This window comes from Argentina silus (assembly GCF_951799395.1).
Source record: "Argentina silus genome assembly, chromosome: 2".
Taxonomy (NCBI): Eukaryota; Metazoa; Chordata; class Actinopteri; order Argentiniformes; family Argentinidae; genus Argentina; species Argentina silus.
Window position 1 is genome coordinate 21,628,385 of NC_139656.1, and position 14,176 is coordinate 21,642,560.

At 43.1% G+C, this 14,176-nt stretch overlaps 1 protein-coding gene across 2 annotated transcripts in view; it reads left to right on the forward strand.

Moving 5' to 3' along the window:
- gria3a (glutamate receptor, ionotropic, AMPA 3a) overlaps positions 1–14,176 on the forward strand; it is a gene marked incomplete at both ends in the record, with an annotated part of 54,683 nt that overhangs the window by 5,310 nt on the left and 35,197 nt on the right. For both annotated transcript variants that reach the window (XM_083665153.1, XM_083665154.1), the window contains one exon: positions 9,943–10,182. In XM_083665153.1, coding sequence (XP_083521279.1) covers positions 9,943–10,182 — 240 coding nt within the window. The remainder of the gene's footprint in view (positions 1–9,942; positions 10,183–14,176) is intronic.

Genomic DNA, 14,176 nt, shown 5'->3' on the forward strand with positions numbered 1-14,176 from the left:
TAGTGTGAGGGTGGACAGTGGGAATGAATCAGCTTTGATCACCTCCATCTCACCTTGCTTTAGTCCAGCGGATTGGTGTAATTTATGGAAGGCTATAGTCTAGGAGTAGGCTAGTGGAACTGGAGATATTAGCTACCTTGTATGTAATTATTAATGCATGGCTGCAGTGTAATATTATTGCTTTGTCACACAGGACCAGAGATTGTATTTTGCAACCAAATTATATCCTCATGACTGTTCATCCAAAAACACTGCTGACAGACTAGAAAGAATAGCCCCAAGCTGCTCTGTCAATGTACAGTATAACCAGATCTGCATCATGCATCTTTTAGCAGCATGGGTCTTCATGGACCACAATATTTCAAGAGATGTTTTTCCATTGATCACATTATTATTATATATAATAGCTCCTAATCCCTCTGTGCCCTGCATATGACTCAGCCAGCTCGCAACTATTGAAACACCATAAAGGTCTTCTATCATACATACACTGAGCAGTCCCAGGCACCACATGACTCTGATCTGAGCCCAGTGTCTCTTAATGAATAACATCAGACATATGGTTATTGGCTGAAACAACATCAGTGATTTGATGAACAGTCGGTGGAAGTGTTGGACATAGCGCAGAGCGAGATCTGCTCACAGTTTGACGTCTTATGAAATTAGCACACTGCTGCTCATTCACCCTTGGGTATGACTGTGGGCTATTCCAAGACACATACTGTATAGTGCTCCTCCACTCAAACAAAATATTCACTGTACTTGTGTGTGGACCAATCAGAATACCAAACCATTACCCTTTGATAATTCCATTGGTTTTTCTCCACATGACAAGGTCTGAAACCAACCTTTCTCTGATGAGTACAGTATACACATAGTGTATCCCCATGACTCATGGAGGTGTTTGTCCCTAACTGAGCCACGCTAACATGGTTATGGGCATAGCTCCAGGACAATACCAAAGCTCCAGGCCTGTCTTTGAACTCCACCTGGCTACAGCTGGGTTAAAACAGGAAGCACGAGTCAGCCCAGGAACGTACAGCAACATGAAAAACTTGGAGTGACACGTCCATGAAATTAAACAAAACCCAATACATGTGGAGGTATGTAGTGTATGTAGAGTTCTGCACTAACCTGGGGAGGAGTATACTGAGTTCAGAGACTGTTTAAACCACAAGCCACTAGGGGAGAACACACAGACATGAAGGCTACATTTGTTTCTAATCCTTTAGTGTACAGTATATGATGTTTCTTCTATCACAGGGATATATTGCTGATCTGTAGCCCATATCTACTTGAGAATACATGGTAATGAGATACAGCTCAATCCATTCTTCTCACTGGAGGGCAAATTCAACAAACTGCATATTTAATACCAATATCAAAAGACACACTTAGAGTGAACCTGAGCAGGGAGGCTGCTGTCAAAGATATATTTGTCTTTCAAATATAGGATTTTTTGTGCTAAACAGCAGTTTTTGGTCTTGTTATTCCACTGAAAACGTCTCACCCTAAGCCCACTGTAGGTGCACTTACGACTAATGACGATGGTCACATCTCAGAGTTGCTCTAGTTTGCATATTTGGGATCTCATTGCAGCAATTGCTGTTTGTCCCAGAAAACAGAAGCACGTGGAGACACAGCCACAGTGGTGTGCCCTATATAAGATATAGATCAGACATCAGATAAGTTAGGGTGGGTCAACAAAATTAACATTCTTTCCAATATTACAGAGCACAGCAGCTGCTGTTCCATTTTGCTAATAGAATAGTTTTTAACAAAATGTATGTCTTCAATCTAATGTCAATTATTCTCCCAGCTCTGAGAGCATGGGTGGCCCAGATAGGGGATTTCGGATTTCATTGCCACTCTGAGAACTCATTTATGCAAACAAACTCATAAATGATGGACTTATTGTCAAATGATTTGACCCGAGAGAGAGCACCCTACATGAAGTGTCTCACCTGAACCCAGACTCATTTACAATCTGGTGGCAGAGCATTAATGCTATTTACAGGCAGCAGCCAATGATATAATAACGTGTAATTGGCTTTAATCAGACCAAGGTCAGAGTCAGGGAGGTTAGATGTAATCATTCTGACAAGCAACCTTCCTTCCACAATATAATCGTTTGCTCAATGACTCTCAAGCTCAAACTATCTACCTAGTTCTGAGATTTAAAATAGCTCTTTCTTTCCACTGGTCTGGAACAGTTAACAGTGACAATGTGCGGTCCCTGATCCATTTAGAGAGAGGATGGATACACTACAATTGACTTTAAGGCACAATGTGACCAGCTGTGAGTGACTATGGCAGTTTACCTATTTTTCTTTGTATGTTTGAAAGTTTTTTAAGTGTACCCTCTGGATTTGGAAGCATTTGGAGAGACAGAAAAACTTTCCCAGAAGCATGTCCTTTTTGTTATGACGTACTGACAAGAATGTATGAATTCCAGCCACCAAAGCCAGAACCTTGTCAGTTTGGATGTCTTGCCCCAGGTTGACAAGCATTCATCCCCAGTTTTGTCATGGGGTTATCATTTGGTAGCAATGAAAATTACAAGATCTTCAAAAATGCAGAGGAATCTGTTCTGACTGGAAATTCTCTTGTGGAACACTGTCTCTTTAGAGATGTCTCTGTGTCTGACCGAGACAGTAGCCACATAGCAAGACTATATAGTCTATGCAGTAGCAAGAAGCAGATACAATGTACCATCTTGTTTTTATTTGGCGAGCAGTGAGCATATTCAGATGATTTTGAATCCTTCCATAAATCCGTCCAAATTGGTGTCTACGATTTTTTTTGGCAGTGCTTCGATTTGACGTTCATTTTAATTTGCGCTCTGAGGCTGTGTAAATATTGTGTTATGACACATTTCCAACCATTTGTTTTACTGAAACAACATTTCCGTGTCATTAATCAGTGTGACCTCTCTTTGCCATTACACCCAGTAACCATGTACAGTAGTACTCTAGTAGTGTGTCAATGCTCTTGCAATATTTGAAAAAGGGATATATTGATGCTGGCTAACAATACAGTACATACACCCACTCAACCACCCACCCGCACGCACGCACGCACGCACGCACGCACGCACGCACGCACGCACGCATGCACGCGTACCAGACATAATTGTGGTGCCATTAAGGAGTGCCACTCTGGCTAGCATAATCACAATCACAGGGAATGTCCAACAGTATACAGTGAACAGTATCTGTTAATGTTGCATAGCAGTCCAGTGCATCAGGTGATGCAATCATAGCAGTTGATTTAGTTGGTGCATATGGACTACTCTGCAGAACAGGTAATTGATATCCTGACACTTTTAAACATCTCCACCTTGGAAGAAACGTTTTACACCTCACTTATAATAGATTCTCTAGATTCCCAATACACGATCTGAACACAGATTTTGGAATGCATTTACAGTAAATCAGGCTAATTGACGAACACAGATCATTACATGCACTTATGAAAGAATGGTTACAATATACACCATGCATTAAGTGTACCATACCGAAACAATTTGAAAATGAAAGACTTAACCCATCCACAGTCCTGTAGCTACACACAATCCCAATACATGCAGCAGTATTTTTTGCCCACAGTGCTCTAAAATGGCAGCAGTGTGATGGTTGATCCTGAGGGCGAGTCATTGGAATGTGCAGTGCTCCTTTCGTCCTGCGAGTCAGAATGTGCATGCATGTCAGCGTGGCAACGGAGCGACAGTGATTACAACTGACAGGCCTCAATGGCTCGGCCGCAGAAATTTTGCAGTCTTACACAACGTACTCCATCACGGACCCACAGAGCGCTACGGCACAATGTGGTTGTGAAGGCAGCGCTGTGATTCACTAAATGTTTCCTGAGATTATTCAAGGACAACAGGCTTTGTGCTACACATGGAATAATAAAAAACAAACCAAACACACCTTTGGGCCACTGAATAATTTAGAGGCGCTGTTTTTATAGCTTTCAAGGACTTGTGTACCTCATACTTAATTCCACTCAGCATTTGTACAGCTGTTTTGATATAGATGAGAAAGAGCAGAGGATTGCCACACAATAAGCATGAATTTGAAACCACAGAAATAATATAATGTCACCATGTATCAGTGATTGTATAAAGGGAAAAATATGTGAGTTAAACCCCACATAATCTTTTCTAATCACTCGTGACAGTTTGTCAGTTTATACAAGCTTGCTGCACATTTACAGAGAACGCATCAATATGAGATTAGTCCTGGTACTTGCGACATATAGTATTTTACTTTGCATTACATGGGTTATGTATACTGTAGTGTGTTGCTCCAGTGAAGTATGAATATTTTACAAAATTTTCAAGGGTGTTAAGGAAAATATTTGATCCTGTGAGTTTAGCAGGCACAATTCCTAGTAGACTTTTCATACTGTGTTTCATGGGTATGATGCATAGCCCAAGCAAGCCCCCTGGAATGAAGGGATTTCTCCCATTGAAGAGATACCTCGATTGGCGCCACTACCCTGACATGAATAATTATTGAGTCATGCAATGTATGTATAACATACAGGAAACATACAAACGCATTTTTTTTGGTGAAGCTTTCTTGTGATATCTTCTACTCTCCAATTTAGTTTTCGTTTGCAGCATTTCGAAAAGAGCTGACTATAAGAACATGACATCTGTATATAGCCTGTTCTTTCCCCTTGCTCTTCAGAAACAGTCTGGGGCTGTTATTCCTGCAATATGCAAAGCATGTGTGGGTGGAAGGTTAGCGGTGTTTCTTCTCCGGCATGGTGGAATATAAAAGTATAATTCTGTCATACAGGACTACAATAGCCGCAGGGCCTGTCTGTTGCTCACTCAGGCTGATTTCTACCTAATCGTGTTGTTTTAGTTGTGGGCTGCATACAGCAGTAGGCCTGAGATTAGGGCTAATTCACCTCAGATGAGGTTTGAGGAAGCGGCTAGGAATACTTCCATACTCTATTCAGCCATTTACACATGCTGCCTTAGCCCATAGGGTCCTAAAATGAAATTGCTGTTAGTCCCTTCATATTGGAATAACAGTGAAAAAACAGTCCCACTGATGCTTCTCCATGTTCCTGCCATGTCTTGCAGGGTGAGTCTCTACCAACATCCAACAGTGGTGGTGCCTGAGGCATAATACCATACACAGCCCTTCCTTGGTTAATAACAGGTTAGAAGCCTGTTTGGAGCAATATTCCAAACAGTGGAGCAGTTTTTCAAACATGCATAACGTGGATATTACAGAGACACTCGCCTGTATATACAGGATGTCATGTTTGGTTTGCATTCAGGTTCTCTCTTTTTTTTTTAGGCCTGATAATAGCTTTCGTCTCCTGTGATTTTATGATAAAATTGAACTAGCAATGACAACTAGCCTCTGGGTAGAATGAGCACAAGAAATGCCTTTGCTTATAGACTGTATCTGATGAAACATATCAACTCATGGACCTGGGGAATTAGACGTAAGTCTATTCATTTTACATTCTATCAGAGTGGTTTTAGGGAACACATGACAGCACGGTAGTGTGAGAGACATGAGTGTTGCGAGACAGACACGTTGACACAAAAACCAAGAGAAGCAGAGATGAGAAACTAGTTCATTATACAGTCGAACTAGTTCATTCACTCTCCCTGGAAAGACACAGAATTATCATGGGAAGAGGAGGATTTCAGTGTGCCTGACATTCCCAATCACAAAATAGGGTTTATTTTCCTAGCACTGCAAGCAAACTGTGTTCCACCACAAGTCTGAAACATGAAACCCTGGACTGCTTCCACTTCACGCACCCATTACTTGAACTGGATTAGATGTCCAAGTCAGGTCCATATGGAGTTACAGCTGGGTAATACCACCAAAACATTGGAAAAACACAAGGAAAACACAGTTTTGTCTTTTAGAGTAAGTAAGAAACGTTTAGGCCAAGAAATTGAAATACTGTGTGTTTTGTTTGAAACACAGGGGTAGAGATTCTACAGGCATGCTTTAGATACTGTATGCTTGAACAGCCTTGGTGTGTGTTTGAAGCATAAAGCAGCATGCAATTGCTACTGTTGTCTGCCTTAAGCGTCGTACACACTCGGGACTCAGAGGTTGGCATGGGTAGATCGCTCGTGGGTGTTTCTACTCCACTACTCGTAACGTGCAGCAAGTTAGGTGGTGCACGTGGGACACGGTACAGCATGTTTAAAAAAGGCTTAGTTTTAACAGATGTGTTCATTCCCAATCATTATTGGTTGCATTTATGTTGTGTCCTGACTTATTAGCTAAGGTACATGCCACAACCTGTGGTCAACTTTAGCCAGCTAGCATTCTGCCACCTTTCTACCGAAACAGTCGGAACTAAACTATGCAGTGGAACTAAAGTATGGTTGCGTACCATTCAGGAAACATTAGGTGATGTACCTTTCTCCATCCTCTGAAACCTGTGTTGAGTGGTGTGTGAGTGTGTATGCATGCGTGTGTGTGTGTGTGTGTGTGTGTGTGTGTGTGTGTGTGTGTGTGTGTGTGTGTGTGTGTGTGTGTGTGCGTGCGTGCGTGCGCGTGTGTGTGTGCGTGTGTGTGTGTGTGTGTGTGTGTGTGTGAGCAACTGTTGTGTGTGCTCTCTTGTGGCCCTTGGATAGGTATCACCATGTGGGCCAAGAGCTTCCCGCTGGGATCATGGCCTGCCTTTCACCCTGGATGTCTCCCTGAGGGAGGGTGAAACGGCTCTCTCTCCAGCTGACTTTCAGTACCTACTGTACAGTACAGTACAGTACAGTCACCCCATTGTCAATGCTGATGGCTCTGGTCTTAGGCAGGATCAGAATAATCGTACCCTTAGAAAACCACACACCTATGTAACCAGGCCGCCTATCATGGTCCCAGAGGTTGATCATCCACAGTAAGGCCACATCTACTGTCCTCAGACCTCCAGGCCCTTAAAGTCTCTATGCTCTTCTAGATTTAGGAACTGTTGGTGCAGGAGATTGGCCTCTGCAATGTCAAGGAGTCTTCCTTTAGCCCTATCTCCCTCTTACTGCTGTACTGAGTCACATGGATGCGGATTGATTTTCTGACTGCCTTACTGATGCCTCTGGTGTTACCTTGTCCGGCAAGGACAGCAGCAGCACTAGAAGAGAAAAAGCCTGCTGGTTCCGTTGGCCTTTCGTCCCGTCCCTTCAGTGATAGTGCTGAATTCACTTTGCAGGCTGGGGAATGCAGTGCACAGCGTATGCTACAGCTTCATCCTCGCCTCAGTGAGTTGTGTGTAAGACTCACAGAAGATCCAGCAGCTGCCTGTAGGGGAGACCCCATCTCTCCTGGGGTGCACATCCCCAGATTTCTGGAAAACATGATAGAGCGCTGGGGCCACTGGGACTGCTGCAACCACCCATTAAGTTTAATGAGTTGTCAAGAGAGGGGTAGCAGCCGAGAAATGGAAAGTAAGAGAGAGGGAGAGAGAGAGAGAGAAAGAGAGAGAGAGAGAGAGAGAGAGCGAAAGAGAGAGAGAGAGAGAGAGAGAGAGAGAGAGAGAGAAAGAGCGAGAGAGAGAGAGAGAGAGAGAGAGAGAGAGAGAGCGAGAGAGGCCAGTGCTACCTACGTCAGCAGCACTGAAAGACAGACAGCCTTGTCAGATGGTGAGGGTGCTAATTAGATGAGGGAGGAAAGAATGGCAGAGAATACTTATAAAAAGTAAAGAGTGGAGTGAAATGAAGGGATTTTTTAAATTATTCTTTTTAATATGAATCATACCGTTAAAACTAGTGTTATTATTCTGAGCAGCGGTGCAGAGCTGCAAGCACTGAGAAAGGCCTGTGGCTTTGATTCACTCCTGTAATGAAGTAAATCATGTGCATCCCTATCACAGGCCATGATCAGAAGGATCTTGTTCATCAGCGCTGGCCACTCCAAGAGCCCAGATGTATGATTGCATTAGCCCATCCAAGAGAATTGGGTCTCAATTTAACCTTGACAAAGCAGGAGCTATTACCATCATTTTGTACAGAAAACCAAGCAGAAGCAAGGTGTTATTATTTTATGGGGCTGTTTCATGCTGTGTTGAGGACATGAGCAAAAGGACCACTCTTGGTGGTTGTTGTTATGCATGCGACAGTCTTGGAGAGTGGCTGTGATGTATACGATGACTCCAGCACTGCATGGGAATCTGCTCTGACATGCCTCATCTCATAAGCCTCTTCAAAGAGAGAGGGAGGATACAGTAACCCATTCAATTAAAATTGGCCACTTAAGTCTGTAAAAAAATGGAAAGGAATATGATTAGAATATGAAACGGTGCCACAACAGGCTCATGTCGATTCCCAACACGTCCCGTGGTTCCAGCCTCAGCTGTCGCTAGTTATTCCAAGCAGATGTAATGCTGTACCTTCACTCAGACACCTGCTGTAGTATAGTCATTACACTGGTATTGCCCCTGGCCTCCCAACAGACACCCATTCATTTGCGCAGAGAGCAACATAGAAGGCCATGCAACGATTGAATGGATGGGTGGAGGAATGATAGGATGATGGATGGATGGATGGATGGATGGATAGATGAACTGAGGCATGATGTATGGGTAGAAGAATGTGTGGATATTTAAATGAATGGTTGGGTTGATGGAGGTACGAAGCTGCCTTAACCAGTGGTGTTTAACATGCAGCACTGAACTCGAAAATAAAACATGAAGATCACAGAACCATAACAGTTTTCAGGCGTGCCTCCAGACTTTGAAATTAGCCTGTTTCGTTTGGCCCATCCTTTTATCATTATACTGTATATGAAACTATTTTATTATAGTTTTATGCAGCTACTATAACATGTTTCAAGGTTTTCTGATATGTATCTACAGTACCACAGGTTTACAGGTTTCATAAGCTTGAAGATGGTGTTCTTTTTCAGTGGTTCATTATTTGTGATTCCTATGTTTGCCTGTTGCAGTGAAGTCAGGTGAGGAGGGCAGAGAGCTGTAGGGATCAGCCAGATGGTCTGGGACGGTAAAGCTGCAGTACAGGGTTCACAAACCTCCACCTCCGTTACAACTCACGTTTAAAGAACAGAGAAAAAAGACACATGGGCCTGTTTAAAAACTTCATACACCCACAAGAGACATTTGTTTGTTTAAATATAATTAAATATTTACACCTTGTTGGACCAAGCACCGGATGCACAGTACATAGTGTTTATAGCCAACTCTAATTTCCATCAGTCCACAGATGGTCCTAGATATCCGCTTGTTATAAATCTATTTTATACTGCAGCACAGCCCAGTTCAGCATCCTGTTCTAGGGGGTGTTTGTCCATTAAGAGCGGTGGCCAGTGTCCTGATTTCAGTCATTAGTTCTAGTTGATTAACCAAGCAGATACATTTTGTCCAAGGAGAAGTGAAGGGCACAGGCTGAGTGCACTGCCATAGGGAACACACACCCCACATGGCTGTCACCTATTGGTCACCATTTCACTATGAAGATTAATGTCATTAAGAATTCCACAGCGTATACAACATGAATAATAAGTATTTTCCCAGAGACCAACTCCCCTGAATTATTCTCTATTATTAAAAATATGTTCTTAGGGCATTTCTTCTTTATTGGGATAGAGACAATAGAGATTGACAGGAAGGATGAGAGAGAGAGGGGGGATGACATGCAAGACGTGTTGAGGGTCGGAATCAAACCAGGAACCTTGTGATTATGCAGTATGCGCATTAGTGCGCTACGCCACTAAGCACCCCAAATTATTCTCTATTATGAGAGAAATTACATTGTACACTTTTTAGATGTCCATTCTCTTTGTCTGATTTGATGTTATGATATGATTTTGAGGTTTAACCATGTCTGTTTGGTTTGGCTGGTACAGTACTTTGTTTGAGGGGGAGATGACCTTATTTGAGTGCTTGTTGGGTTGCCTGGTGTTCTGACCCTTTCCTCAATGTGCTGTCTGTTTGTGTTCCCAGTCTGCTCCCAGTTCTCCAGGGGAGTGTATGCCATTTTTGGCTTCTACGACAAAAAGTCCATGAACACGCTGACCTCGTTCTGTGGTGCGCTACATACCTCCTTCATCACACCCAGCTTCCCAACCGACGCCGACGTGCAGTTTGTCATCCAGATGAGGCCTGCTCTACGGGGAGCTGTCCTCAGTCTCCTGGACCACTACAACTGGGAGAAGTTTGTCTACCTCTACGACACAGACAGAGGTAAGAGCAGCCTGCCAAACAAATACATGACATGCATACCTGGTGTCCTTTTAAGTCCAGGTCCAGCAGGATATCACAATATATAAACATATATTTTGAATATGTTTCATGTGACTCACGTCTGATCACAGATCTCATATCACAAATATGAGAGAGAAAGAGACACTCTCTCAACCACGTCACCTTATGTTAAACCATGACGTATTGAATTATTTCCCTCCATATGGAAATCCCCTGATCCCCAGTCCCCAGTCTAAGTGGCCTAATACCTTTAAGTCTATGTCTGTAATGATACTAAAGTACTTTACTGTGAGACTAAATGCTGGCTTCCAGTCCCTGCTTCAGTAAGTGAGTCAAGGCGCAGGTGCTGCTACTGAGCTGTAGTTTGACTCAGAGGAGCTCTGGATGCATCTGTCTCTAATCCTCCCCTCTCTCTGAATATCATTTAGCTCTAATTGGATTATATATAGATGGTGCACAACACACAGTGACTTCTCCACGTCCTTCATGCCCCCCCCCCCCCCCCCCCCCCCACCCTGCTGTACCCCAGCCATGGGCTGACATACTGTAGGTCCCCATCCACCTCTGAAGGTCAACATCTGGAGAGGCAGCCTTAAGAAGGAACACTGGTGACATAACAATCTTTCAGGAGGAGACATTCCTGGACTAGCCTGTATTAAGGCAGTTACTGTACATTAGGAAGACTGTTTACAACGCTGTGTTGTTTCTGTAATTACATAGTCGTGTTCGCAGAAAATGCTGAGGCTGAAAATCGACGAGCTTCATCCCTGTGTAAAACTCTACGGACTTAAAGCACTAATGTCTCCTGTAGACCACTGTTATTGTTAAGATGACCAGGTCCCACGTTCTGGACTGGGAAGTTTCCTGAACTGAGTCCATGTTTTAAGGAGACATGAGACACAGACACAGTTTTTATAATAATAAACTGTTAGCATAAGATACTGTACATCCTGAATGGATAGACATGTGTCCTACATTACTGTACATCCTGAATGGATAGACATGTGCCCTACATTACTGTACATCCTGAATGGATAGACATGTGCCCTACATTACTGTACATCCTGAATGGATAGACATGTGTCCTACATTACTGTGCATCTCATCCTAGCTTCAGATTATTTTTGAGAAATCTGTCAAATGTTTCACTGAGCATTGGTCCTTTACTGATTTTGTACAGAGTACATTTAAAGTGCTTTTAAGCCTACATTGAGCTTTAATAAGACATTCAAGAGGTTTCTTTGCTCGCTTGCCTGACTATATATATATATAAATATAACTCCATTTGTGGCGGGTGCTTCATCTCTTATCCACTGTACACATGGAAGGGATTGTTTCTTGTTCTCATCCAACCACTCTATGTGTTTTTCCAGTCTAAACACATTGCTCACTTCAAACCAATTTTCTCATGGAATTGAATACGTTTGTCTAAAATACGGGTCCTCTTTTTAATCTTCTCTCAGCACTACAGCACACAAACCTGACTGAGATTCTTGTAGCAGCCTTTCTTTATCACGTTCCAGATGTTCTCTTCCTTCCTAAACCATGTTAAGGAAGCGGCAATTGCTCTCAAATTCGGGGAGCTGTCAAAAGCATTGTCACGGCCTGTGTGTCTCTGTGTCTGTGGCAGGCCATGGGAGCTGGTAATTGGTTGGATGGTGTGGTGGAGGAAAGGTGATTACGGGGTTTATTGTCTCTCCCGGGCACAATCAACCTTCGTCCATGCGCCTCCTGATTCAGCCCTTACAGCTCTACTTGACTTATGAAGCCCCTTCCACCTGCTGTGCCTGGGCTAGATCGCCACCATCTGTAACACACTCCCCATTTCCACAGTGTGTCATGCGGTAAAGTCTAAAACATAAAAACTACACCCGGCCAGCCAAGTGACGACAGGAAAGCCCAATCAACTTCCACTGGTGCTGGTGTCACAGGAAATGGATTTTGGAAAGAGCAATAGAAATAACACAATTTTCTTTGGTCCAGTGGACTTCGGGTTGACACTGGCACTTGAGCGACAGTATTTTGGGCTCTTACACCACATGCTTTGCTGTGTGTGTATTCCACACAGCTGGTGTTTGCACAGAAACTAGAATGCCCTCCTGCTCTTCCTACCGATCACTGGCTGTTCCCCACATTATTGGATTATTCTAGTTATATTATTATTATAACACATTTGATATTAGATTACACTGATGCTGAGTCTCTGTTACAACAAGAGGGACCCATTTGAAATCTGCAGAATTCAGAGACAGAGCTGTTTGTGTTGACAGTTTATGTGAGAATTTGACAGCATTAGGGCACTGAAGCAGAGGAATTACAGAGTGATGATTTACCATTGCTGATGACTGTCTTTTAACAAAGACAGACAACAAACCTGAGCAGAGAATTTCAGACAAAGGGACACAACTGATAGCAGGGGAAAACAGACATGGCTCTCATCCTTGCCGAAGCTTAAAATAAGAACAAAAGACATGCAAATATGAAGGTAATGGATGCAAAACCACTTTGTTGAATGCGCTGGTGTTGTCAACCCAATCACATGACTGTTGAAATAGGAAGATTTGTCAGAGTGTCAATGTACAATAACATAGCATTCTCCTGCCTCTCAATATTCTGAAGGATTTTGAGTGTGGAATAAAATAAACATCTTGAGCTTGTACCCTATAGCGTACATGAAGCATTCCATTTCCAATGTGATTTGCCCATCAGGGAGTGTCTTTTACACTACTGGCAGTCAAATTTTCCTCCTTCACCCTCTGCATCACATTGATTCCATCTCACTGTCATGCTGGAAATGCCTCGAAATACAGTCTGCATTATTGTGTTCATCTGGTACAGTAGTCTGAGATAGTCATATGGTCTTTATTGAGTGTTGTGAATCCTTCACCACTACAGCTGCTGTGTACTGAAATGGGAGGTTGTGTACTGTACCTTCCCATGCTCCACTTGAAGAACACCTCAAGTCCTCTGAGAAGAATAATCAATAAAGTAGTGTGTGTGTGTGTGTGTGTGTGTGTATGTGTGAATGGAATTGATTTGTCTTTTTGACTTATACTGGAGCTAGTTAGTGTTTGTGTTTTGAATAACATTTGGCTTTTCTAGCACTTAAGCCCTATATATTTGTGTTCTATGAAATATCAAACCCTTGGGTATAGTACTACACAGAGAGCTAAGCTGCCTTAGAGGTTTACTGCAGAAAATGTAGATTAATGCCGGTTTTTTTTGTTCTGTGACATTGTAGTATGAATTTGATGTGATTGAGCCCACAGTCACATATTGTACTATAGGTCATATGTCTCTGTAATGCAGTAAACCTTGTGTTGCCTTGCTTTGGAGTCATCTAATGAAACACTAGAATCTTCTAACCAAAATTACAGCTTTTCCCTCATTCCCATGACACCCCTGGCATAAAGGGAAGGTCGGGTTGAGGGGAATTTGCATTTGTATGGAGTAAAATCACAGTGCTCTCTCGCTGCATGTCTCTCTGGTTTCCTCTCTGTGAGGAAACGTCTGATTAATTGCACAGTGCTAAATGGCTGCGTTCAGCAGTCAGGCACAGAGGCTCATTAACACAGTGTGGGCGAGAGAGTTGGCATGACACAGAGCAGCTCCCTTCCGTGTGCACCGTACTGCACCTTCACTTTCATCTGGCCTCAACCGCCACACAAATCAATGAGCACAGGCAGCCTGCTGTGGATAAATGCTGTTTATCTCTTCTTCCCCATCACTGGGCCCGCAGTCTGTGTACTCCTGCTCCTGTTTGAGCTGCTCTGGGACTCCAACTGTCAATTGCTCTCAAAGTCTACCTGTCAAGTCCTTATCCTCTAAGGGAGCTATCTCTCTCTCAGGGGGTCCCAGGGTGATGCGGGGCATGGTGAACAGTGTGTTGGTCCTATTTGGACCCTTGTCTCCTTGGGCAGTTCTGTGATGCCACACAAATTCACACTGTGTTTACCTAAATGATGGAAACTGC